Below are 27,991 nucleotides of genomic sequence, written 5' to 3'. Positions count from 1 at the left end.
CCTTACTTGAGTTTCTATTAAAGGGATGTTTCAGGATGCTCCAGGCTGAGGTCTGTGAGCCCAGTGTGGCCCTGACACGAAGGTTGTATGGCACAGTGGCCGTGATGTCATCAGTGACATCACACTCAGGACCTTCAGTGAGTGAGCACCAGCTGCTGGGGATCCAGATGTGGCTCGTGTACAGGCTCTCGTACTCCCTGTCAAAGAGAGGAGGGCACAGAGTTACACCAGCCCCTCTGACACAGGCTCTGTTATGGTTGCAAGTGACTGCCTTCATTCTCCTACTTTGTACAGGTAAGTAAAGTAAGTACTTGCTCATTATCCCAGCTCCTCCACTCTCCTCCCTACCAACCATCCGTTCTCCCTTACTCCTTTTATCGCCAGATGGGGAAAGCTAGGCATAAACATCAATGTGTCTGTATCTCTTACCTCTTCATCTCCAGGGTCATCACCCTAATCTCAGCCACTGTCATTCCTTGCCTTGCCGTGGTCTCCCAGCTTGCACACCTGCCATTCTCGAAACCATTCACCACTCAGCAGATCATGGCATTTCTCTCCTTACTGGCTTCCTACAGGACTTAGAACGGGATCCAAACTCTTGCCAGTGGCCTACAAGATGCTTTGGCCTTCTCTCTCATTCAGCTCCTAAGCATGATATTCTTGCCACACTGGTCATTTCTCCGAAATGCTGAGCACTTTTTGCCTTAGGACCTTTGACTAGCTGTTCACTCCATCTCAAACGCTCTGCCCCTGCGGTTCGCGTGGCCAGCTCCTCTTGTCCTTCAGACATGGCATAAATATCACCTCCTCAGAGAGGCCATCCCAGGCCATCTAATATAAAGGAGACTCAGCGTCAACTCTCTATGGTATCAGCCTTTTAGCTTCCTCCTAGCACTGATTACTGTCCAAAATTCCCTAGAGCAGTGCTTTCCAAAAATAAACTTTCTGTGATGATGCAAATATTCTAAATCGATGTTGTTCAATATGGTACCCACTGGCCGCATGTGGCTATTAAACACCTAAAATGTGACCAGTGTGGCAGGAAACAGACATTTTAATTTAATTTAATTTAAATTTAAATAACCAGCTGTGGCTGGTGGCTACCATACTAGGGAATGCTGGCCTAATATATTTACCATCTGTATCCTCCTCTAGATGTAAGCTCTCAAAATCCAGAAACCTTGTCAACTATATCCCTGAGCCTAGAAGAATATCTACATATGTAGGTGCTTAGCCTGTACTCATTGTTAATGAAATATATGGAGCAATTTCTATGTCCTTATCAATCTTCAATAGCTGCAAGTACCTGGTCACCTGGAGAAGACTAGAGCCTGCTTGGCCCCAGGGCCAGCTGACCTTTAGGGTTATAGTTTGTTTTGGCTCTAGGTATAAACTTACAGTCAGGAAAAGTGAGGACTCCTCCACCCTTAAAGGATCTGAGTCTCCAATGATTTATCCATCTCAAGTCAGAGTCAAACCCATTGAACAGTTGATTCACTTTTTAAAAGAACTCCACCAAAAGGTGTTAGGCACATTCGTCTTCCCAGAGAGTTCACTGTCAAATCCACAGAACAATTTCCCTTGCTTCTTCAACTCTTTCAATGCCTATGCAGACAGAGGGGGTAGATCATTGGGGATAATCTATCCCTGGACTCAAAAAGCCACCCTGGGCTCAGGAGGAAGGGCTATGCCTTCAGGAACCAACTTCTGCCTAAGGGAGAAGAACTATTAAAAATAAGAGGAAAAAAAAACAAAAAAAACTCACCCCTGGTATTCGACAGAATAGTACACTGTTTCTCCAGGCACGGTCACTGGGCTCCACATCAAGAGATGCTTCATGTTGGTTGAGAGCACAGAGAGGTTCTGAGGGGCAGGCAGAATGGCCACTTCATCTAGGATCAAGGCAGATAGCCAGGCTGACAGGTGGGCTCATAGTGGGAGAATGCCACAGCTTCAAATTAATGTCTAATGAAGGGCCTCACCAGCGGAGGTTGCAGTGAACCAAGATTGTGCCACTGCACTCCAGACTGGATGACAGAATGAGACTCTGTCTCCAGAAAAAAAAAAAAAAAAAGGCCTCACATGTTTATAAACCAGAAACAAATTTTTGATACCATCATTGTAATTCTGACTTTGTTGATAAATGACATATCAATATTAATAATGACTAATATTTATCTAATACTTACCATGTTCTATCTAGGCCACGTGCTGGATTTTTACATGATTGTCTCATTGAATTCTCATGACCATACTGGGAGGTAAAGACCATTAGTTTTTCCATTGTACAAATGAGAAAACTGAGTCACATTATTTATGACTCTTCAGTTAGACTGACCAGGATCCAGCGACTCTGCCACTTACTATGTGGCTTTAAGCAAGGTGCATAAACATGAGCCTCTTAATCATTCATGGAAAACCCATGCAGACTACCACAATATTCTCATCACCTCCCTCTCCTGCCACTGCCATCCTCAGATGCCAAAGCACATCCTTTCATGTCCCTCAGCAAGGCCAAATGAGGCATCAGCTGCCAGGTGGGAAGTACAGGCTCAGATCTGCTGTGGAGAGGGTCCATTCAAATGGGACACAAAGCCAGCTCTGCGACTCCACCCCAGAAAGACTGCAGGCCCCTGAGTCAGTCTGGGACACCAGTATGCCCAGAGTGTGCCCAGACACAGTGTGCCCAGAGTATGCACACAGTGGGACTACGATTTGTAGAGAACGAAAGAGCCCTATGAAGGTGAACCTGCTCATAAGGACTTTGGGCAGTCACAAAGCCAAACACTTCATCCTCACATGTCACCCCAAGGTACAGTCTGAACTCTCTGCTGTGCTCCTCTTTAAATGCCCAACACCTGCCTCCCTTTGCTGTTATAGTACAGTGATAACATCTACAGCATAGTAGGGGTGGGGCTGGAGTCCTCATTCGGGACTTTTCATCTCTGTGCCTATCTCCAGATTGGCACCTGCTGTTCGTTATCAAGCCCTGTGACCACAAAGGGATGGAAGGCTGCTGGGGACACCCCACCTGGTCTCCCTGTTCCTTCGCTAATGTAGGGCCCTAGTGATGCACCTCCACCTCACCCTCAGCATCCATAGTCTGTTCTGTGGGGAAACACCGGGAGCACCCACAAGGCAGGCTTCCTGACCCCACCCACCCCCAAGCTTGAAATCACCCAAGGGATGGAAAGGAAAAGGGGTGGAGTGGTACAGGAGGACAGGGAATGGTCCCCTCTGACACCTTCCTCTGGTAAATAAAAAAAAAAATTCTCTAGCCAGCTATTTGGGGAATATAAAGCCATATAAATATAAAGCTATGTTTTATAAAACTAGTTAATGTAATTACATAATTAAATTATGTCAACAAATCCATTTATTAATTAACATAATTTAATTATATAACTTAAAGCTCTCAGAAATGAAATCTCCAGGCACATACGGTTTTAATGGAAAATGCTACCAAACATTTAAAGAAGACAACATCAACAAAATGCAATTTCCTCTAAAACAGAATAGGAAAGAACAGTTTCCAGCTTACTTTATGAGGCCAGTATTACTGTGATACCAAAATTAGACAAGGAAAATATATACATAAACTACATAAAAATATATCTCATAAACTTAGACAAAAATCTTCAACAAAATATTAGCAATCCAAATTCAATAATGTACAAAAAGAACTGTATACTATGACCACGTGGGATTTGTTCTAGGTATGCAGGGCTGGTTCAACATTTGAAAATCAGTTAATGTAATTTACCATGTCAATAAAGTAAAGAATAAAATCATAAATCATATCAATTGACACAGAAAAAGGATTTACAAAACCCACATCCATTCATTATGAAAAATAGGACAAAACAGGCCTGGTGCGGTGGCTTATGCCTGTAATCCCAGCACTTTGGGAGGCCGAGGCAGGCGGATCACCTGAGGTCAGGAGTTTGAGATCAGCCTGACCAACATGGTGAAACCCAGTCTCTACTAAAAATAGAAAAATTAGCTGGGTGTGGTGACGCACGCCTGTAATCCCAGCTACTTGGGAGGCTGAGTCAGGAGACTTGCTTGAACCTGGGAGATGGAGGTTGCAGTGAGCCAAGATCACACCACTGCACTCCAGCCTGGGCGGCAAAGCAAGACTCCATCTCAAAAAAAAAAAAAAAAGAAAAACCAAGACAGAACCAAAAACTCTCTTCAAGTTAAGAGCAGCAGGGAGTTACCACAACTTGATAAAGACCATCTACAAAAAACCTACAGCTAACATCTTACTTAATGGTGAAGGACTGAATGCTTCCTCTCCAAGATCAGGAACAGGCAAAAATGTACACTCTTATCACTCCTATTCAACATACTACTGAAAGTTCTAGCCACTGTAATAAGGCAAGCAAAAGAAGTAAAAGAAATACAGATTATAAAGGAAGTAGTAAAACTTGCCCTATATGCAAATGACATGATATGCTATGTAGAAAAATCCCACAGAATCTTAAAAAAAAAATCTGAAACTAGGCCAGGCACAGTGGCCCACGCTTGTAATCCCAGCACTCTGGGAGGCCAAGGCAGGCGGATCACCTGAGCTCAGGAGTTCGAGACCAGCCTGAACAACATGGCAAAACCCCATCTCTACTAAAAATACAAAAATTAGCTGGGCGTGGTGGTGCGTGCCTGTAATCTTGGCTATTCATGAGGCTGGGGCAGAAGAATCGCTTGAACCCAGGAGGTGGAGGTTGGAGAGAGTTGAGATTGTACCACTGCACTCCAGCCTGGGCAACAAAGCAAGACTCGGTCTCAACAACAAAATTATATTTCTATATACCAGCAACAAACACATACACAGACATTAAAAATTATAATCACTGAAAAAAATAGGTGTATATCTAACAAAATATATTCAGGGTTTGTATAGGGAAAACTCCACAATGCTAAATGAAGTCAAAGAAGATTTAAATAAATGGAGAGACATACTGTGTTCATGCATCAGAAGATTCAACAGTTAAGATGCCAGTTCTCCCCCAAATTGATATATAGGTTTAATGCACTTCCTATCGATAGTCCAGCAAGTTTTTTGTTAACATAGATAAGTTTTTCCTAAATTTTATAAGAAACGTCAAAGGAACTAGAATACCTAAAAGGAGGGGGAAGGGCTTCAAGAGAGCTGACCAGAAGCATTTCATGCTTACCTCCTCCACTTAGAAGAACCGAAATCATGTATATACAGTCACACTTTGAATACATTATCCACAAGAGAACACTGGAACTCAACAGAAAAGTTACAGGAAACACCAAAAGCAAGGAAAGAGGAGGAGAGGCAGACTGCTTGGCTAGGATCAGCTGGCAGCCAAGAGTGACTTCTCAATGTGGGGAAAGAGTAAGTGAGAGACTTCCGGTGGCCCTCATTCCCACCATGGAATCATGCAGTCCTGGCCGCGAGAGAGTTCCTCAACCCTCCTAAGTCCTGAAAACATACATAGGGAGCTGCCAGGGGAATGGGGGACAAAATTGTCCCAAGAAGGGAACTCATGCTGGGTCCCATACTTTTTCTGAGACCCAAACAGTTACAGCAAGGCACCATTTTAAATCCTAGTCTTTGGCAGATGCACATGCTATCCTGGTGGCCAGCAGCACCATTAGAGAAACTCAAGCTATTGCTGCGAGACTAGGGCACAAACTGGGAATGAACTCCCACAGCCGAGACTGAGAATCAAGTGAGGCATGGGCTGCAGCTCTCAATGCTGGGAAGTGAGTGCTGCCAGGACTGAGACTGGGATGAAAACAGGCACAAGTTGCCACTGGGGCTTAGTCACAAGCTGGTTGGGGGCTCTTGCAGCAAGGTAAGGGCTCAAGCTAGGTGTGGCCAGCTGCTGCCAGGGCTGGGGGGTAAGCTCCGCCAGGGCTGAAGCATGAGACAGGTACATGTTCCCCACCTACTGGCCCAGGCTGTAGCCACAGAGGTCAGCCCCACCCTCTCCAGTGGGAGGACCTCAGCATGGCTACTACCACTCCTCACCCATGCATTCCACCTGAGACCTGAGGATTGCCCTGACCTCTACCCGCCATGACTGGTGCCTGCTCCCACTTTGAAGGGCCTGAGCACAAGCCCACCCAACCCAGCTTCACCCCCTTCTCTGAGACACAGCACATAGCCCGCGGCCTTGGAGGGTGACAAGGGCACCTTGGGCACCTGAGTACTCCTTCTGGGGTCCTGTGGTTGGGTCTAAACTCTCAGCTGCCATCACGTCAGCTGGCAAGTACCACCTGCAGTCCTGGAGACTGTCCTACACAGCCCATCACACCCACTGCCATCATAAAAGGACAACTCTTAGAGCTCAGATAATTATCCTGCCACTGCTACTGCCATCACTTGTGCCATGCTAGCTGTCCAGGGCCCCAAGAACCCTCTTGCCTGCCCAGTCCACCACTACCACTGCCAGCATCCAAGCAAGTCATGTGGAGGCCCAAGAATCAACGTGCTGGCAACCACCAACACCAGTGCCAGCATACACAACCCTGGGACACAAGGATAGGCATACTCAGACCACCAGTGCCAAAATTGGGGCCTGTAGACTGGCCCACCTGGCATCCCACAGCACAACTTCACCACAGACTCCAATAACTGTACCCTAACCCACTGATGAAATCACAGATACTACTAATGCTGCAGCCAAAGTAGCCAGAATAAAAGCAAAAATGGGCCAGGCACAGCAGCTCACACCTGTAATTCCAGCACTTTGGGAGGCAGATGCGGGCGGATCACGAGGTCAAGAGATCAAGACCATCCTGGCTAACGTGGTGAAACCCCGTGTCTACTAAAAATACGAAAATTAGCTGGGAATGGTGGCATGTGCCTGTAGTCCCAGCCACTCGGGAGGCTGAGGCAGGAGAATGGCATGAACCTGGGAGGCGGAGCTTGCAGTGAGCCAAGATCGCGCCACTGTGCTCCACACTCCAGTCTGGGCAACAGAGCGAGACTTCGTCTCAAAAAAAAAGAAAAAAAAAAAGTATATAAATATATACACACACACACACACAAATGGCCAACAGATATATGAAAAAATGCCCAATATCACTAACCATCAGAGAAATGCAAATTGAAACCTCAGTGAGATGTCATCTTACCCCAGGTCAGAATGGCTATTACTAAAAAGACAAAAAATAACAAATGTTGATGAGGATGCAGAGAAAAAGGAACTCTTACACACTGTTGGTGGGAATGTAAACTATTACAGCCACTATGTAAAACAGTATGGAGATTTCTCAAAAAACTAAAAATAGAATTACCATTCCATTCAGCCATCCCACTACTGGGTATCTACCCAAAGGAAAATAAATCAATATGTCTAAGGGAAACCTCCCCTTTCATGTTTATTGCAGCACTATTCACAATAGCAAAGATAAGGAATCAACCTAAGCATCCATAATGGATGAATGGATAAAGAAAATGTGGTATATATACACAATGGAATACTATTTATTCACTCATAAACAGAAAGGAATCATGTCATTGGCAGCAATGTGAATTGAACTGTATCTTAAGTGAAACAAGCCAGACACAAAAAGACAAATATCATATGTTCTCACTTATATGTGGGAGCTAAACGATTTTATCATACAGAGGTAGAGAGTGAAAAGACAGACAACAGAAACTGGGAAGAGTGAGTGGGTGGGAGTGGGGAAGAAGAAGAGAAGTAGGTTAAATGGTAAAAACATACAGTTAGATAGAAGTGGCCAGGCGCAGTGGCTCGAACCTCTAATCCCAGCACTTTGGGAGGCCAAGGTGGGCAGATCACTTGAGGTCGGGAATTCAAGACCAGCCTGACCAACATGGTGAAATCCCGTTTCTACTAAAAATACGAAAATTAGCTGGGCATGGTGGCACATGCCCATAGTCCCAGCTACTTGGGAGGCTGAGGCAGGAGAGTCACCTGAATCTGGGAGGCAGAGGTTGCAGTGAGCTGAGATGGTACAATTGCACTACAGCCTGGGCAACAGAGCAAGATTCTGTCTCAACAAAACAAAACAAAACATATAGCTAGAAGGAATAAATTCAATGCCTGATTGCAGAGTAGGGTTTTTTTTGTTTTGTTTTGTTTTGTTTGAGACGGAGTCTCGCTCTGTCACCCAGGCTGGAGAGCAGTGGCGCAATCTTGGTTCACTGGAAGTTCCGCCTCCCAGGTTCATGCCATTCTCTTGCCTCAGCCTCCAGAGTAGCTGGGACTACAGGCGCCCGCCACCATGCCTGGCTAATTTTTTTATATTTTTAGTAGAGATGGGGTTTCACCGTGTTAGCCAGGATGGTCTTGATCTCCTGACCTCGTGATCCACCCACCTCGGCCTCCCAAAGTGCTGGCATTATAGGTGTGAGCCACCGCGCCCAGCCAAAAGTAGGGTTATCTATAGTCAACAAAAATGTATTGTACTCAGGTGATGACTCTCCTAAGTACCCTGACTTTATCACTACACATTATATACATGTAACAATATTTCACATTTACCCCGTGTGAAATAAAGAAAATAGAAAACAAAGCCGGGTGCGGTGTCTCATGCCTGTAATCCCATCACTTTGGGAGGCCGAGGCGGGGCGGATCATGAGGTCAGGAGATTGAGACTATCCTGGCTAACACAGTGAAACCCCATCTCTACTAAAAATACAAAAAATTAGCTGAGTGTGGTGGCACGTGCCTGTAGTACCAGCTACGGGGGAGGCTGAGGCAGGAGAATCGCTTGAACCTGGGAGGCGGAGGTTGCAGTGAGCTGAGATTGCACCACTGCACTCCAGCCTGGATGACAGAGCAAGACTCCATCTCAAAAAAAAAAAAAAAGAGAGAGAGAGAGAGAAACAGAGAGAGAGAGAGAGAAAGAAAGAAAAGAAAGAAAAAAAGAGAGAAAAAGAAAGAAAAACAAAGAAACTAGAATAACTAAAACCATTTTAATTATAAAGTGAGAGGAATCAATCTACCCAATTCCAAGACTTACAGTAATTAAAACTATGTAGTATTGGCAAAGGAATAGACCCAAGATAAATGGAACAGAATAGAGATTCCAGAAATAAATCCACACAAATGTGCTCAACTGCTTTTTGACAATTCCAGACAAAAGTAATCCTAAAATCCAACAGGCTTTTAGGCCCGGCATGGCAGCTCACACCTGTAATCCCAGAACTTTGGGAGGCCGAGGCAAGTGAATCACTTGAGCTCAGGAGTTAGAGACCAGCCTGGGCAATATGGCGAAACCCCATCTCTATAAAAAAATACAAAAATTAGCCAGGCATGGTGGTCCCAGCTAAGATAGTCCCAGCTACTTCGGAGGCTAAGGTGGAAGGTCACCTGAATCCAGGAGGTTGAGACCATAGCGAGCTGTGATTGCAGCATTACACTCTAGCCTGGGTGACAGAGTGTGACCCTGTCTCAAAAAAAAAAGGGCTTTAAACAAGTAATACTGGAACAATTGGATATCTGCAGGCAAAAAAAAAAAAAAAAAAAAAAAAAAGAACCTCAATCTAAACCTCACACCTTATGCAAATAATGTAAAATACAAAACTCTAAAACTTTTAGGAAAAAAGCAGGAGAAAATCTTCAGGGCTGGGCAAAAAGTTCTTAGACCTGACACCAAAAGCAAAATCCATAAAAGACAAAACATTATTTTATTTTATCAAAATTAAAAAACTTTTGCTATGCAAAAGCCCATGTTAAGAGGATGAGATGACAATTTGCAAAGTGGAAAAAAAATTGCAAACCACTATCTCACAAAGAACTAGTAACTAGAACACATAAAAAATTCTCAAAACTCAGCAGTAGAAAAATCAATCCAATTTAAAAATGGGCAAAGGATATGAATAGACATTTCACCAAAGGGGATATATAGATGGCAAATAAGCACACTATTAGCTATTAGGGAAATCCAAATTAAAATCACAATGAGATAGCATTACACAGTTATCAGAATGGCTAAAAGTTTTTAAAGTTACAAAATCAAATGCTGGCAAGGATGCAGAGCAAGTGGATCACTTATACATTGTTGGTAGGAATGTAAAATGATACTCTTTTTCAAAATAGTTTGGCAGTTTCTTGTAAAACTAAACATGTAGTTACTATATGATCTAGCAATTACACTCTTCGGCATTTATCTCAGAGAAATGAAAACTTTACATCACATAAGACCTGCACACAAATATTCGTAGTCAAGCTAGAATCGGCCCAGATGTCCTTCAACAGGTGAATGGTTAGACAAACTGTAGTACATTCATACCACAGAAGAGGGAAACAGATTCTCTGAAACCTCCAGAAGGAATGTAGTCCTGCCCATACCTTGATGTTAGCCCAGTGAAATAATGAACAGATTAACTGTATTTTGAAATGATTTCAGACTTTCAGAAGAGTTGCAAAATAATACAGAGAGCTCTCATATACTCTTCACTCAGCCCTCCGTATGTACATAACCATAGCACAATTATAGAAAATTAAGATATTAATATTAATGCAATATTATTAACTAAGCTTCAGTATTTAATCAAATTTCATCAGTTTTTTCCCTAATGCCTTTCTTTCCTCCTTCCTTCCTTCCTTCCTTCCTTCCTTCCTTCCTTCCTTCCTTTCTTTCTTTTTTTTTTTTTCTTTCTTTCTTTCTTTCTTTCTTTCTTTCTTTCTTTCTTTCTTTCTTTCTTTCTTTTTTCTTTCTTTCTTTCTTTCTTTCTTTCTTTCTTTCTTTCTTTCTTTCTTTCTTTCTTTCTTTCTTTCTTTCTTTCTTTCTTTCTTTCTTTCTTTTTCTTTCTTTCTTTCTTTCTTTCTTTCTTTCTTTCTTTCTTTCTTTCTTTCTTTCTTTCTTTCTTTCTTTCTGCCAAAATCCAATTCAGGATTTTCATTTAACTGTCATGTCTAGTTAGTCTCCTCCAACCTGTTCTCAGTCTGTCTTTGTCTTTTTTAATGATCTTGACTTTTTTTTTTTTTTTTTTTTTTGAGACAAAGTCTTGTTCTGTTGCCAGACTGGAGTGCAGTGGTGCAATCTTGTCTCACTGCAACCTCTGCCTCCCAGGTTCAAGTGATTCTCCTGCCTCAGCCTCCCAAGTAGGTGGGACTACAGGCACATGTCACCACACTTGGCTAATTTTTGTATTTTTAGTAAAGACAGGGTTTCACCATGTTGGCCAGGATGGTCTCGATCTCCTGACCTCGTGATCCGCCTGCCTTGGCCTTCCAAAGTGCTGGGATTACAGTCACACCTGGCCGACCTTGACATTTTTTAGGAGTACTCATCAGTTGTTTTGTAGAACATATCTCAGTTCGGTTTTGTCTGATATTTTCACATGATTTGATTGAGGTTACACATTTTTTCCAGACACTCACAGGGAGTACATGATATCAATACATTTTGTTACCGGTGATGTTAATTGCCCTGATCACTTGGTTAAGAAAGTCTCTACTGTAAAGCTACCATTTTCCCCTGTATAGTTAATAAATACCTTGGGGGAGATACTTTGAGACTGTGCAAATATCCCATTTCTCCTTAAACTTTCACCTATTAATTTTAACATCTACTGATGGATATTTCTTGTAACAATTATTGCTGTGATGTTCTAGTAGTGATATTTTATTTAATTGTATTCTTTTGTGAAGAAGAGCTGTTCCTTCTCCACCATTTATTTATTTATTCAATTATTTATTTTTACCAGTATGGACTCATGGATATTTTAATTTATTCTGTAAAGTCCAACACTATTGTTATTTTGTTATTCAAATTGTTCTAGCTTTTGGCCAATGGGAATACTTTCAAGTTGCCTGTGTCCTTTTAACTTGTTCCCACCCCTTTTACTCATGTTATTTTTATTAATAGATATTTAAATTTTTGGAATACTTTTAGATTTACAGAATAATTGCAGAGATAGTACACAGTGTTCCTATATATCCTTCACCCAACTTCCTGAATGCTAACATCTTATGTAACCGTAAAACATTTGTCAAAACTAAAAAGCCAATATTGGGACATTATTGTTAACTAAACTCCAGAGTTTATTTCAATTTCACTAGTTTTTCCACTAAGGTCTTTCTTCTATCCCAGGATCCAATTCAGGATACTATGTTAACTGTTAAACTTAGGCCCTCATCCTTTTATAATCACTTCATTACTTACCACAAAATGCTCTTGTCTCATCTTGTTTTTTCCCTGCCCAGTCCTGGAATCAATCACTTCTCTAAGGAGCCCCACCCATGGAGTTTTGAAAAAGTCCCAACATCCAGACAGCACCCTAGATTAACTCAGAATCTCTAGCTGTGAAGTCACGGAATTTAGCTTTTAAAAAGTTCCCCAGGTAATTCCAATGTGCATTTGAGATTGGGAACCACAGATCTAGACTTTACTTCTGGTGGCTAAAGAATAGTTAAAATTTTGTTAAATTCCCAAATGTCAAAGACTTTAGTGTACTTCTCAGCAGGCTCTTAGGCTCCCTGAAGACAAATTTTTTAAATCTCTGCAATCAGCACACATCCCAGAACCTGGTATATAAATGGTGTTAAAAGAATGAAAGTTGAACAAGTAAACTAAGCTTTGGCTTCCTTGGGGAAATTAGCCTAGGTCTAACTCTTTTAACTCTCATTCGTCTTTAAATCAGACCCTTTTTGCTGCTGAACACCTATTTCATAAAACCTTGAGTGAGTCAGTCCAAGGGAAGTAGCGTGAAGCCTACCCACCATAAAGCCCTGGGGCAACCTTTCCAGGCAAAAATCTTTGCATCTCTTCTCTGAAGCACGCTCAGTGGGTCTGATGTCCACTCCCTTTATCTTCTTCTTCTGCCACCTTTACCTCTATCTTCTGTCACCTTTACCTCTAACAGCCTTTAAGGCTAATGCATTAGAAAAGGTAGCACCATTTTCTTTATTTCCTTTCCTTTGTCCCTCCTCCCTTCTTCTACCTTGTTTTAATGTCTCAGCTTCTTCTGCAGAGAAGTGTAAAGGGCACAGGCTCTGGAGCAGACCAAACCATCATCAAATCCCAATTCCCCCACTTACTAGATATATGTACTTGGACAAATAACTGAACCTCTCTTAGTCTCTATCCCTAATGTGTGGAGTGGGGATAACACCTGCCTTGCAGGATTCATGTGAGAAGTCAAAAGAACATTTTTGCTCACCTAAGGCAAAATGTGTACTCAGAAATAGCAGTTGTGATTGTCATTGTTATTATTACTATTGGTAGCAGAATCAGCTTTCTGAATCACACACTATTATTTGGGAGGGACAGGACAAGGCAAATGATTTCTATGAAAGACAGCCATGGCCGGGTGCGGTGGCTCACGCTTGTAATCCCAGCATTTTGGGAGGCCAAGGCAGACAAATCACGAGGTCAAGAGATTGAGACCATCCTGGCCAACACGGTGAAACCCTGTCTTTACTAAAAATACAAAAATTAGCTGGGCGTGGTGGCATGTGCCTGTAGTCCCAGCTACTCGGGAGGCTGAGGTAGGATAATTGCTTGAACCCGGGAGGTGGAGGTTGCAGTGAGCCAAGATCGCACCACTGCACTCCAGCCTGGCAACAGAGTGAGACTCCGTCTCAAAAACAAAACAAAACAAGACAAACAAACAAACAAACAAACAAAAAACACATCCACAACTCTACCCATCTGTCCAGTGATCTAGTAACCAACAGAAGTTCATTCAGAATTTGCAGAATTCATCACAGGCACCTACACAATCCAGAGGAAATGGTCAAAACTGCATAAAGGCAACCTCAGCTAAAGCAATTATCTACTGATACCATCATCTGTATAACCAACAGATAACAATAACTAACATTTGGGGGTGGGGAAATGTTGAAGTCTTCAAAGTGCTTTTGTTTGTGTCATCTTATTCAACCCCTCATAACCTGAAAGTGGCTATTATGACCATTTCACAGGTAGGGAAACTGACGTTACATGATTGAGTCCTGAGCTAGTGAGTGACAGAGCCAAAACTCACACACAGGTCTTTCTGGCGCTGACCTCCTTGTGATTTCGCCACTGAGGTTTTTTGGTGTGTGTGTGTTTTCTATGTAAGTGTGTAAGTGTCAGAAGTGCACACTCACCTCCAGATCTGTTTAAAACAGGAGTTTTCAAGAAAAGACTTATGAGACTGGCGCCATTGAAGAAAATGTCAAGTCAAAAAATGCTGGGCTTTCCTCTTCTCGTTCACCCTCCCATCTTCTCATCTCAGCTTAGTGGAGGGATGTTTTCTTGGCAACAGTTTTGTTCCAACAACTAAATAACCAACCAACTAACTAACCAAACAACCAGCATGCTTAGCCTGTGCTAGGGGATGTGGCGACACCAGAAAAGATGCCCAGGCCCAGGCCCTCCAGGCCAGTGCTGGAAAGAGAAGTAACCACCCGAAGCTAAAGTACCTGGGGTCAAAGAAGGGAGAGGTCTTGAAAAGATGTAGAAGGAAAAACTGAAGATGGTGCTTCTGGTGGGAAATTATAACAATAAAGGCCAGAAGGAGGAAATGAAGGTATAATATGATGACTGTTAAGCCAGCAGCTGCTTGTAGTCCATATTTGTTTTCAAGGAGTAGTGAGAAATAGGGTTAAATAAATATAGGGTGGGGCCTGAATATGCTGGGTGATGAGAGACAAACAACAGAATTTGGACACCATGTGCTGAACAACTGGGAGCTGTGAAGGTTTTTAAGAAAAAAACACCATAAATTTGATGTTTAAGCCAGTTTTACACCTTTGCAAATTGTCTTAGTACTGACTTGTTGCCTGATTTAAACTAACTAGAATAATTAAATTAGTTCTGTGTAAAACACACACACACACAGAGAGAGAGAGAGAGAGAGAGAGAGAGAGAAAGTACTCAAGGCTCCCATCAACACTGCAAAGTGCCTAGTGTCTTGGAGTATCAAAATTAAAAGTTTTCCTTAAACATGATTTGACATGAACAAACATCAAAGGCTAAAGAGTTCCAAGTTTAAGACATTAAAGCAGGTAGATACAAGCAACCAGGAGTGGAGCAGAGAAAATCATGTAATCTCACTGTCAGGGAAAACGTCCCAAACCAAAGACTTTTTAGAACGCTATGGAGTACCTTTTCTTCAATGACCAGGAGAGAAATCCAATTTTTTTAAGTCTTGTATCCAATGTTAAGCTCACAAATTGTCTTTTTATTCATGTGTATTTTGCTAGAATCTTTGTTTTAATCTATTCTTATAGTTAACATCTCCAAGACACACACAGAAAGTCTGACAGAACTATGTTGCACTCTTTAAAACCATACGATAAGATAAATAACAAAGTGCACAGAGCTCTGCTTTTATTTATTTTGATGATTTCTCTTTCTAGATTGTTCTGTGGACATTAAGAAGAGAGATTTCCAAACAGAATGAACGCCTTTTTCTTGGGATGTGGGAATAGAGATTTAGGAGGTGATAAATCTTTTATAAAACAGACATAAGATATTCTATACACATATTTCAACCCCAGGCCCTGGGAAAGTATTTTTTGCCGCCTTAACCAATATTCAAGGCCCAAACTATTGGATGTAGTCTAATTTATACTTACCTGTGAGCAAACATGGAATCAATGCGTAGAAAAACCACATGAAAAGACTTGTCCAGATTTCTTGTAGAACCATTGTGAAAGTCTGCATTTGGTAGACTCAGTTTGACCTAGAACATTGTTTCTTTACAGAATGAAGCATTCTGTCCATCTCAGCCATCTTTCTTCAGAATGCATATGTTGGAGCTGAGGTCTGAGTTGCAGCGAAGCCTGAATTGTTCTAGAGCCGGCCCAGGAAACTCAGAGAGGGCGGGCTCGGAAGCACCCTCCTTTCTGCCCAAACCCAGATATTGCATCAGCGGGGAGTGGCCTAGGAGAGTTCCAGAGAAAATGTAACTTTGGGGAGCTTGAGAATCTGCCTATGAGCAATACCCGCACCACAGGCTCTGTCCTAGAGGACCCTGCACATCCCTAGGAGCCAATGAGCCGGCAGGATTATCTCCCTCCCTCATTAAATAGCTGTTCTCTTCTAAATTTCTCTGTGAATTCATTCAAGCTGGGTACTGAGCAGCTCTTTTTTCTAATAAATGCCCACTTCAGAAAAACTAGAGATATTTGAAAAAATTTAAAATACCTTTCTAAAAGTCAGGAGGGTAAAGAAGAATATATAGCTTCATATGTGCATGCATTTGCAAAAAGAAAAACTGAAAGAAGATGTAAGAAATGAACAAGATTGGTTACCTTGAGGCAGACAAAGTGGGAATTGGAAAGGTGGAAGAGAAAAATGGGAACAAGACTTCTGACTGAATATCTTTGTATATCGTTTGATTACTGAGTCATGTGAATGTACTACTGAAAAATTAAAACCAATTTCAAGAGGTGGAAGAAAAACCTTATGATAGTATTTAGCCCCTTAAAATTTAGCCCTTGAAGGACTTTAACCATCCTAATGTGCAAATACAATAGTGGAATAAACATGGGTTCTAGAGTATAATGTATTTTGGTTCAAGTTTCAGAACTTATAATGTAACCTTGGGAAAGTTGGTCATTTATTTATTCATTCAAGAAACATTCACTGAAGGCCTACTATGTGCTAGTTCTTAGGAATTCAACAGTCCATTCCCTCAACAAGAATTTCCCAACTAGTGGAGAAGATGGACGCAGGAATAATCATAAGTTCATTTTTAAAATGAAGTGACAACAATATTCATAAGGGAATATAGGATCACTAAAAAGAAACATCTAACCCAGTTTGTAGGATCACAGAAAGCTTCCTGAAGGAGGTGACTCCAGGACTGGGTGTTAAACTCCAGAAAAAAAAAAAATCAGCCAGGAATGTTGTTTTTAGGAAACAAGAAGAAGTTTGGTGCAACACGAGAACAAGGTTGAAACGGCAAGAAATGGGGCTTAATGACAGACAGAAACAGGATTCTAGAGAGTTTTGAATGCCTTACTGAGGAGCTTGGAATTTATCCTGAGAGGAATGAATGCCAAAGGAAGGGTTCAAAGCTCAAATATGACTATGTCATTCCCTGCATTTGAGCTTTAAAAAGTTTGTAACTAGGGTGGAGAAAACAGCACAGGGGGCCAGATTGAAGGCAGGAGGGCCATGAGGGAGCTACGGTAGTGATCTAGGCGACAGACACTGTTGGCTTCCACTAGGTTTCTCATGTCTGTAGAGAGAAATGACCAAATTCAAAAGATAAAGAAGGTAGAACTGAAAGCTTCTGGATATTGAGTGGATTAAGAGGGCTGGGGAGGAGGAGCCAAACACGACTTTCAGGTTCTGAGTTTGGGTAACTGGGTGGATGGCAGCACCTCAAGTGAAATAATGAAGTGGGTGGAGTGTGGTCAGGACAGGCAGGATTGGGGGTGCTATAGAAAAAGGCTGCACATGTTCCGCTTGAGAAATTTGAACTTAGATGCTTATATGGGCAGGGGAGTCTCCAGTATATAAATCATCTTTGTTTCCGGTTGATTGGTGTCAACTTTTTAGTTGTGTTTCTTCAGGCAAGTCATTTAAACTATCTGCTTTATGGTTCTCATCTGAAAATTGGGAACAAGTATTAGTATCTGACTCAGGGCTGTTGTGAGGACTAAGTGAGACTTAGAACAGGATCTGGCACAAAAAAAAGTATACAATAAACATTGCTGTATATCTTTTTACCACACCATAGCCAAGAAAACTTGGTGCATATTTTCCTTGATCCCAGCACTGTGAGTCAGTAGTCACATCTGTGCTTTGACCTCTGGTCACTAGCTGCTGTACAGTCTCTCACTGCTCCTCTTAAGAGTGCTTCATACATGGCCTCAACGTCTGTCCCCAATCTTACCTTTGTTCTCCATCTTGGCTTCCTGATTCCTCTCTTCTAAGTTCACTTCTGCTCACAGTTCCAGCATGTCAAAAGTTAACAATATAAGCCAATGTGTACTGGTTATCTATTATCTGCCAGGATTTGTCCTAAAGGGTTTCTACACACTATATACATGTCCATATATTACACAACAGACTTGCAAGGTAAGATATGATTTGATTCTCCACTTTTCAGGTGAGAACACAGGGCTCAGGGAAATTAACTTACTGTAGATCACAGCTCGTCAGGGATGGAAACAGGAATTCCAACTGAGGTCTGCGTAACTCCAAGCTTTTTTCACTCACCTTAATTGCCTCCCAGTTAGCATCAAAGGAATGCTTCAATGTGTCTGCGGGACAGAGGAGTGAGCCAAGAGATCAGCAAAGGCTTTAGGGAATAGGCAGACCTCAATATGAGGTTCCGGATGTACCAATTAGATATGGGTAGGAGGGGAAGAGAGGCACACTGTTCATCATTCCTTTTGGGAGAATGATATGAGCAAGGATGGAAAGGTAGAGGGGAACATGACTGAATTAAGAGGATGAAAAGGAAAGTAAACCGAGAAAATGGAAGAAAGAATAAGAATCATGTAGCTATGCTGTCGGAGAAGAAGAGTTGTTCACCAAACTTTGAAGTGTTACGATGGATAGTTAGCTCCACCTGCTCATGGGTCCCTGTCAAGACACTCCTGTCCAGCACTACCATACTCTGGCAAGACAGTACTGCCTGCCAGTCGTTCGTAAGCCATTGCACAGAGTCTGCCCTGGGCTCAGCACACCTCAAGGGGCACTGAGAGATAATGCCATCTGCCTGTCATATTTTTTGAACAATAATCCGTTTCAAGCCTGGGTCATGACCCAGTAAGTAACTCAGACCACCCACCTCTACCTGGGCTGTATCACTGGGTGAGGACTTCTGGAGGGCTGTGCCTCACCTGCTAACCCCTAACATTCCTGGACGATCCCTGACCCTGATTTTGCCTTTCTCTTCTGGCTTTGGGGTGCCCCTCTATAGAAAGAGAAGTTGTAATGTCTTGTCTATGCAACATGCACAACGAAACTATTCTCTATCCTGTTTCCTGCACTTCTCAGGTTAATTTCTGGTGCCTTCCATGGAGGATCATCCACGTCAGAAGATAAACTGCTGGAAGAATAGACCTATTTCCTGTAAGTAGGTACAGTTCAGAAATAGGATTTTTTTTTCTATTACACTATTTGCCACTTAAATCTCTGATATTTAATTATGGAAGGAAAAGCAGCAGAGAAAAGGTTTTTATGAAAAGGTTGAGGCAGTGGGGAGGGATGGGAAGTTTTGTGGCCAAGGAAGAGAACCCTAAGCTCTCTGTGCCCTGCAGGGCCAAGACTAAAATTAAGGGAAGCACCTAGGGTGCAAAATCGGAGGCACTCACTCTTAGGGTTATGCAAGTCCAGGATAGGCCCTGTGTCCTTCAATGAACTATGTGGTCAACTACTACTTTCCAGTAATCTTCCTTTCCCCTACTTAACACAGAATAGTTCCTTCCCTTTGCATTAAGATTCTTAGATATCTACATACTGTGTTTTAGCACTTCTGACATTTAGTTGGAACTCACTGTCTCAATTTTTTCTTTCTAGAAGTAACATAGGGAATTTAAATAGCGGAATTCCATTTGTCTTAGACTCTTCTAATTCATGCTTCCACCAAGTCTGTTCCAGGTGGAGTTTCACTCTTGTTGCCCAGGCTGGAGTGCAACAGCGTGATCTCAGTTCACCACAACCTCTGCCTCCCGGGTTTAAGCGATTCTCCTGCCTCAGCCTCCCAATGGCTGGGATTACAAGCATGTGCCACCACGCCTAGCTGATTTTGTATTTTTAGTAGAGACTCTGTTTCTCCACATTGGTCAGGCTGGTCTTGAACTCCCGACCTCAGGTGATCCGCCTGCCTCGGCCTCCCAAAGTGCTGGGATTACAGGTGTGAGTCACTGTGCCCAGCCCCAGGTAGAATTTCTACACATTTTTAGAACCTAATTTTCAGGGCTCCTGCATTCCTTTTTCACTTCTGAAACACTTCCATTTTTCAATTTCTTCCCAAATGTTTACTGTCTGGTCATCAGGAATTTAACCTCCACGGTTTCCTTAGAGTGTGCTCAATTAGAACCCTTAAGTCGGTCAAACTGTCCTTTCTGTAGTTAGCTTTTTCTGACATCCCCCCAAAAAACTCCTCTTAAAATGGAGAATCAGGGTTTATTCAGAATAGCCTTCTGTCGTTAAATGCTCCGCATTTCAATAAAATACCATTTTGGTCAAATTTAAAATCTGAAAACCAGAAACAATGCTCTGTAATAGTGAAGTTCCACATAATTTTCAGATGATTTTGGTTGCTGTATTTTATTCAGTCACGGGTTGTTCATAGTCATCAGTGATTCTATTAAGTGAAGCACACAGTATACTCAAAGGTCAATTTTATCAGAGGCCTCTTTTTATCATCCTATATAAATTAACACCCTCACCCTCACTCAACCCTCACCCTGCTCTATTTTAATTCAGAGCTCTTCTCCATTATGTATTACATCACTAAAACATAAGTTTTATAAAAAACTTTGTCCATTTTCTTCACTATTACATTGCTAGAACAGTCTCAGCTCAGCAATATTTGAGGTGAGCTGGTTGGATAAATTGATTATGAGTATCTCCAAAAGGTATTTAAACATAAAATCACACATAGAGAGATGTAACCATTAAAAAAATATTTTCATCTTGACATCATCATATGCCCTGATGAATTTGTTCTCTATAACATCCCCCTTGAGAAAATATCAAGTTTGACATTACTTCTCCTAGATAAGCCATCCTTATTCGATTACTAAGTTTCCTTCAAAAGGACTCAAAAAATATCAGTTTAATAACCATTCCTGTGTTTAGCCTAAAATAGACAACACTTAACAGTCTCATTCTGGAATTCACCTTTTCGTCTCAGTAATTTCATGAAGGCTATCTGAAAAGTTTCTCCATAGTCTAAGATATAAATTATCTGAGCACAGAAATTTATTTAAAGCAACTACCTTAGAAATCTACTTTAACTCACCAGGAAATATTCTCAAAGACACTAATTTAAAACACTTCCCTCTGTGAACATGGCGGCTGACAGCTCAAACTCCTCCTCTGTTCAAAACCCCACCAAGCGTAACGCCAGTTCTACTCATTAAACAAATCTCAGCAAACTATGTATACTTTCAGATAAAAGGTGCACATCATTAGTAGAGTAGAAATAAACATTTCAGTTCCTAAGTCATTTAGTTTAGGTCATGTTACAGCAAGAAATTAGGGTGTGGGGCATGCATATCATGCTGGTCTGTCAAGTGTTAAAAAGATAGCAGAGAATTGAGTCACAAAAACTTGCTAAACACTAACAAAACCAGCCTATCAGAATCGAGTAGCAAGCCAATGCTCCTAATAATGTTTCTCCAGAAACAGTACATCTGTCATTTTTTTAAAAAAGGGTAGTGTTCAAACCACAAAATTAAGATAGCATCTATTCTATATCAAAAGTCCTTTAAGAAAAAAGTGACCTTGATTGTGAAGCCATTTGGAAAGTTAAAAGTTCTATAAATGCAAGATTATAAAGGACCTCTTATCTTCTAGCAAAGTGTTAAAATGGAAAACTTAGGGAGTACTGTAATGCCACACTCCTAATTTCTTGATTTGGACAATGTAACTGAGAGTTTCTGAAAAAAATGGTAATTTCCAGATTCCAAACCCAAAACTTTCCATGTTACAGGAAAAATAGGGAGAGTAAACTGCATGTGGAGATCTCAACTAGGGGGAAAAGGGTTGGGAGTGTGAAAGTTAATTATACAAATTGGGTAATTCTTGTCATACCCAACAAAATCAGATTCAATGCGCTAAGGGGAAAAAGTACTCGAAGGGCATAGCAGCTGCTCCACGAACTGTTTTCCACAAGCCCAGCTACTGAAACAGCCAACTGCAAACCCTCAGATCAGTTTTACCTAGTAGCTGCTGAAATGACCTGCTGTGACTCCAAGATTGGTTTTACCTATCACTGTCACACACCAGTTTGCCAGCTCCCAAAAACTTCTCTAGAGCCAGAGTTTTCTTTCAAAACATACGTAACATTTCTCTTTATAATAAAACTCCCAATCTTCTCTGTTCTTTGGACATACCAAAAACTACTATCTGTGTATATGCCCTGAATTACAATTCTTGCTTCCCAAATAAAACGTTTCAGAGATTCGTCTCTATATTTTGACTTCAAAATTTTATGTGAAACTCCCTAATTTTTAAATGTTGGCAATTAATTTTTTAAAGCACTGTGTGGGTTGAACAACATTTCTGTATAAGGCCACTGCGTTCAGATGTACCCTGAGGAAGGTACCCCAGCAACAAGGTGGGAGTGAAATTCAAACTTCTAGAGAAGGGCTGGGCCTGCCTAGAGAAAAAGATGCCTTTTCCTAATTCTCACAAAGGTACTGCATAGACTGTGACAACCCTGCTTCTATGCAACCTCTGGATTATAAGGTAGGACATTACAGCTGGAGGTAATTTAAGTGCCATATTCTGCAAGAATGACCTTATTCTAACCACCCAAGTTGCTCATCTTCTAGGCCTATTTATTCTTCTAGCAATGGCAATAGATTGCATGAAGCCTTCCTGTTTTGTTTAGCAATATTATTTGTCACTAAATAGTGCAGGGTGCATGTGTTAACTGTATAGTGATATATGTGTAATATACGTGTGAATATATATTCAGCTGAATCCTAAGGATTTATGACTAAATAAGGGACACAATGGCAATTGTTTTTGTTACAAAGCTTATATAATGTTCTAAAAAACCTTCTACTAAGATTTTGGGGAAGTCATTTGTAGGAGTTAGGCAGGGTTCCATCTGTTACGTGTATTTAAATTTGAAACTACGCATTCTCCTCATGTGGAAGAAAACTTCTGTCATACTGCTCTTCCCAGGACTCTCCTCCTAGTCTAAAACCAAACATACACAGAGTAGTGTGTCATGATACACACACCAGGCTGGGAATAAGGAAACTTGGTTTCTAATACAAGTATTGTTACTATCTAGCTATGTAGATGTTTTCCAGGGTTGTTTCAGTTCTTTAAGTTACTTCAAGTATTATAAAAACAGTCACTGGTATAAGCATTGTGTTAAGACTTTTTAAAAACTGGTAAAATGTGTAAGTACAAAATAAGTAGCTTCCAGCGAGGTTTTTATACCGTATTAAGAGCACACAATAGATATTACTGGCACACATGGGTTATCTGGGAGCTCCATAGCTACGATAAACCTAAATATGGAACAGAAATTTGCATTTTGTGTTTCCAGTGCTACTACATTCCTACTTTCTCAAAAGTCTGCTCTATTAATGTCAGCTCAGTGCAGTTTACTGTGAGTAGTTTATGTCTGTGATGGAAAGCATTAATTGTTCCTGTTTTACAAACATACATTTTTTTCATAAGGAAGACTGGGGAAAAACCCAGAAACGTACAGCAAATAAAAGGAAAGCCTCATCATATATATGTTAAAAATTAAGACGATGTTTACTACTAGTCATCCTACAACCATTTAAACAGTTTTCCTCAATTTATATTCATGTGATTTTACAGCAAAGAAGATAAGCATACATGAGTTTTACTTCCATTAAAAACTTAACTATTAATAATTACCTTTAACAAAGGAGCACTGAGTTAGAAAAATAATAGAATATGAACTAAAATGTTTTAAAAGCAGATGTAATAGAGATGAAAATTTGTCTTATTATATTTGGTCACTTCTGCTGCTTAGTGGGAGAAGCCATGGCTGCCACCCAGTGGCAACGTAAGTCTTTAAATGATTTTAAGATTTAAATAATAAAATATTTAAAACATTGATAAAAAAATTCACAAGTTACACAACTTCCATTTTACCATCAATAATTCTGGTGTATTAGATATCTGTTTATAACATAGCAAAGAATTAAAACATCCATATGCTTAGGCAGCATTAGGGAATTTGATGAAAGTATCATATGACATCCTACTCAGTTATGTGGCTTTAGTATTTTTCAATTAAAATATTGACGGCTACTTTACTTAAATTTAAATTTCCACAATAACAGGGGGACAAATTATGACCATAAAATACAACTGGTTTTCTTCTATAGCCTACAGAAGTAGATTAACCTCTCATCCATACACCCAAATTCCTACTTGGCTAAAAAAAAAAAAAGAAAAAATTAAAAATAATATAATTTTCCCTAACCATGAGCACATTCTATTTTTTCCTCAGGTATACATCAGTTTTAGCGTCCCAATCAACAAAATTTAAAGCTGAAAAGAGGAAATGAAAATAGGTAATACCATTCCTGATAATTACTGATATTTAGTGAGGAGAAAAAACCAAGTATCTCACTGCTTCCTATTTTTGCAAAACTTGGCCATAACTTGTTTCCCACTGGCATAAATATAACATATCCTAATACAAGATGCCCTGGTAAAATAAGTGGGATTAAAAAAAATAAATAACACTAGAGCATCTATTTATAGTTTGAAAAGCTAAATATCTCAGAGACAATTTGGCTTTCTTGAATAACCAGATAAGGGAGAAGCACTGGAAAAAAAATTAAGAAAGTGATTTTTGTTTCCAACAGTTGTAAATTAAAATTGTACAACATGTTTTCTAATCTATGTCTCATGTGTCTTTCTGTACGACTGAAGACAATGAATGCATTTTTTAAAATTAAGGCAGACACAATATACTTGGTATTTACAATGGCCTGTGACAAATACAATACCTGGAAATAATTTCTAATTTTTCATTTATTATTGCTATTTAGTCACAGAAAAGATTAACACTCTCCAAGAAATTTATTTTAGCATATGTCATATATAGATATAATAATTTTATATAATGAAAAACCATAACAGAACAGGGCGCCTTTACAAGGAAACAAAGGATAGGCAATAAAGGATTTCTTCCATATAAAGATTCTGATAAGCATTATTTGATTTTTTTTTCAAAATACAAAACTGTAATATTAGAAGCAAAGGGAAAACAGCAAAGAAAAAAAACAATAAAACAGAAGGCCAAGGATAAGGAACTGTTCTATGCAGATGCACTGCATACATAGTATATATGTATGGGCTGAATTATAATAAAAATACTTATTGTCAATTCTCATAAAGGTTTAGAAACAGCAATTTCCAATCAAGCACGATGGACCCAACATTTTCTCAGTCTTCAATTACATGACAAATTACAGCTATGCAGCAGTCACTTCTGGTCAGCAGTATCATGATAAATGCTTGACAAGATATAATTTTTCTCCTTGTTCACTTGTAAAAATTGGTGCCTTTTTGTAATGTTCTACAAGTTCTTCCATGGTGCTGAATTTACGCTGCCCAATGCAGTAGACAGTCTCTTTTAGTTGGACTTTAAAATGCTTGTTTTTCCCTTGTGCTTTTAGTGATACTGAGAAATCATTTGGCTAAAAGAGAAAAAAAAATACAGTAAACATTTTGAAAGCCCTCTATCAGTATTTTTATATTAAACTAAAAGCTAAAATTTAAGCACTAAGTCCTAGGTACCATGGTAAATTATTTACATAGATTTATCTCCTTTACTCCCTAAAACAAAACCCTTTTTACAGATGTGAAAACTGAGTCTCAGGGAAGCTATTAATAAATTGGCCAGTATCATCCATCTAGTTAACAACAGAGCCAGGATTCAAACCTGTGTAATCAAAAGTCTCTTAACACCCACAGCTCCACCAGTAGACACCCACAGCAAATCCCTTACATATTTGAAGAACAAGAGCTATCTTCTCTCCAGTCAGAGAAACACATGAGAAAGTCTAAGATACCCACCCAACCCCTTTTCAATGTGTAGCTAACAGTAGCTGTCTTAGGGATAACACGCTGAATTCCCAAAAATGAAGAACACACAAATGAGAATTAATCTAAACTTTAAGGAAAGGCCACAAACTCAAATGCCTACAAGAGCCAAAAGAATAACGTAAACAAGTGTCAGAGTGGAAGCGTAGATGGGCAGAGAAAATGACAGTGTATCACCAATCTAAAGAAGTGGTGACTTCTCAGCTGTGATTGTTGCCCCGCAGGAATAGGGTCTCAATGTTGGTAGTTCTTTCAATTTTAAATGGTCCAAAGTCTGAATTTTTATAATAAATATCCTAATATTTAAATATGGGCAATGAATTTAAACGTTTAAAAAACACTGTGAAGGCTAAACAAAATATGCCTACTTGAGACCTAACCTTAAAAAGTATACTGCTAAAAATAATGGTATATATTGTATTTTGTCTTATATTTATGCTCAATTACCCACAAGAAAATACACACAATTCTGCATTCAAGCTATTTTCTTTTTAATTAGGTTTTTTGTTGTTGTTGTTGTTGTTGTTGTTACAGTCTATATCAACCCCCAAAAGCCTCTTTTTCTACAGTTACTCCCAAAGTTTCAAACAGTGAGCCAGATCAGGCAACTAACAGAAAATGGATGTCATCACTCTTCCCTACTGCCAACCAACTGCTTTTCTGAGGGATTAGGCACAGGCCCCATTTTCCTGAACTTCATATTAGAAGTTCAATTAATCTCTCTCCCCACCACACCCCACTTCCACACATTTTCTTTCAAAATTTTGTGCAATTACACATTCCCTTTTGTACAAATATACTCACACAAAGCCAAGATTAATCATGATTTAATAAATGGAAAAGTAATGATATCTTTTATCAAGGAAAAGGGCATTTTTAAGGAAAATGAGTGTCATCAAATTCTAATATCCTAAACAGTATCTAAAAGAGACCATGAAACCATACTATTTTTCAACTTTTATGGTTTTATAGTTTTGTTTACTAGTATTGCAATATAATTTACCTTTTATTGCAAATGCATTTCAAACACAGTGTTAAAATAGGTTTTTTGAGATTACAATAAAAAGTGTATTCCAATTTCCAAGTAACCAATTTATGAAGAAACTTAGTATCAATTTTTTAAATTCAGGGATTTCCTATGTCATAAGGACTACAGTGACTATCTTCTTACACATTGTATCCAATAGCAATTTTTAAAATGTTTCCCAATTTAATCTACAGTATTATTCTACATTCAATGAAGAAGTCAATGTTCCATTTTCTCCATTTAGTTTAATGCAACAGAAAATATATCAGGAATGCAAAATCAACAGAACTAGAAAAGACCAAATAACTCAGCATGTAGCATCACTGCCACAACTCTCTTTTCATTGAAAATAGATAGCTAGAAAGAATGCTGACTTTAGCTTTGGAACATTTATGCTTATGTTATGTCCCAGCTTGTTACCTGGTTAACTTTAGGGAAGCCACTTAACCTCTCCATTTCTTTTTCTTTTTAATACACAGAGCTCTATTTGTATTTACATCTGAAAATCAACTTACCGAAGATTCACTATCTCGAATGAGGAAATCCCCTTCGTGTCCTCTTTCGTTTAATGCCATTTCTGCTTGATGCCTGGTGACTTTGCCATAATACCAAGGATTGCCAGCAAACTTTCCCGTGAGTGAAGGCCTAATGTAATCACACTGTGGAGGTGATGGCTCCAAACCTGAGGTTAATGGATTATTCTGCATAACGGTAACATAGTTTTTTGGTACTAGACCAACCATACCATTGATCTTCCTGCATTTCCACCATTCTGGGTCATTTTCAGGTTTTTCAATAACATCCATTACATCTCCTTTCTCGAAATTAAGTTCTTCATCGTTAGATGAGCTGAATGGGTAAAGAGCCTGTACCACATGCAACACTTGCCCGGTATTTAGGTTATTGACGACTGCTGCTAATTTCTCTGACAGAGAACCCACATGGTCACCCAAAGGACTGTCACCTTCTTCAGTTACATAGTTTGAAGGGAACCATCCAACTTGTCCATTGTAGCTACCACGCCACCACCCATCACTGCATTTCTCCATGACGATCACCTTTGTCCCCTTTATCAATGACAATTCATCCTCTCTCTCAGCCATGTAGTTAAATTTCACATAAGCGGGCATGTTGAGGTCATAGAGACGTTCCCCTGGGTCAACAAAACTATCATCAGCAGGAGATGCAGAATCTGGCACACTAGGTTTTCTTTTCACTTTTCCAATGCCTGTTGAAATTAAAAAGGGCCATGAGAGGAGAATATAAAAAAATGAT

General features: G+C 40.1%; 2 protein-coding genes and 1 long non-coding RNA gene across 10 annotated transcripts in view; 1 reads left to right on the top strand and 2 right to left on the bottom strand.

Annotated features, from left to right (window-relative positions):
• IL20RB (interleukin 20 receptor subunit beta) overlaps positions 1–16,088 on the bottom strand; it is a 43,592-nt gene extending 27,504 nt beyond the window's left edge. Inside the window, exons 1-3 of one of the 2 annotated variants that reach the window (XM_050779654.1) lie at positions 15,522–16,088; positions 1,766–1,892; positions 7–197 (exon numbers count right to left, since the gene is read on the bottom strand). In XM_050779654.1, coding sequence (XP_050635611.1) covers positions 7–197; positions 1,766–1,892; positions 15,522–15,609 — 406 coding nt within the window. In that variant the 5' untranslated portion in view covers positions 15,610–16,088. Of the gene's footprint in view, positions 1–6; positions 198–1,765; positions 1,893–12,120; positions 12,222–15,521 lie in introns of those variants that run through there. The other variant, XM_050779655.1, reaches the window with a different exon arrangement.
• On the top strand, positions 142–27,541 carry LOC126948168 (uncharacterized). Its single transcript, XR_007723352.1, has 4 exons — positions 142–294; positions 18,904–18,978; positions 22,117–22,326; positions 27,196–27,541. It is a non-coding gene; the product is annotated as an uncharacterized LOC126948168 (long non-coding RNA).
• Positions 24,412–27,991, bottom strand: part of NCK1 (NCK adaptor protein 1) — a 91,787-nt gene continuing 88,207 nt past the window's right edge. For all 7 annotated transcript variants that reach the window (XM_050779647.1, XM_050779644.1, XM_050779649.1 and 4 more), the window contains 2 exons: positions 27,232–27,944; positions 24,412–25,283 (listed from right to left, as the gene is read on the bottom strand). In XM_050779647.1, coding sequence (XP_050635604.1) covers positions 25,089–25,283; positions 27,232–27,944 — 908 coding nt within the window. In that variant the 3' untranslated portion in view covers positions 24,412–25,088. The remainder of the gene's footprint in view (positions 25,284–27,231; positions 27,945–27,991) is intronic.

Source organism: Macaca thibetana, chromosome 2 (assembly GCF_024542745.1).
Source record: "Macaca thibetana thibetana isolate TM-01 chromosome 2, ASM2454274v1, whole genome shotgun sequence".
NCBI classification, from domain to species: Eukaryota; Metazoa; Chordata; class Mammalia; order Primates; family Cercopithecidae; genus Macaca; species Macaca thibetana.
This window is presented reverse-complemented; position numbering and strand designations above follow the sequence as displayed.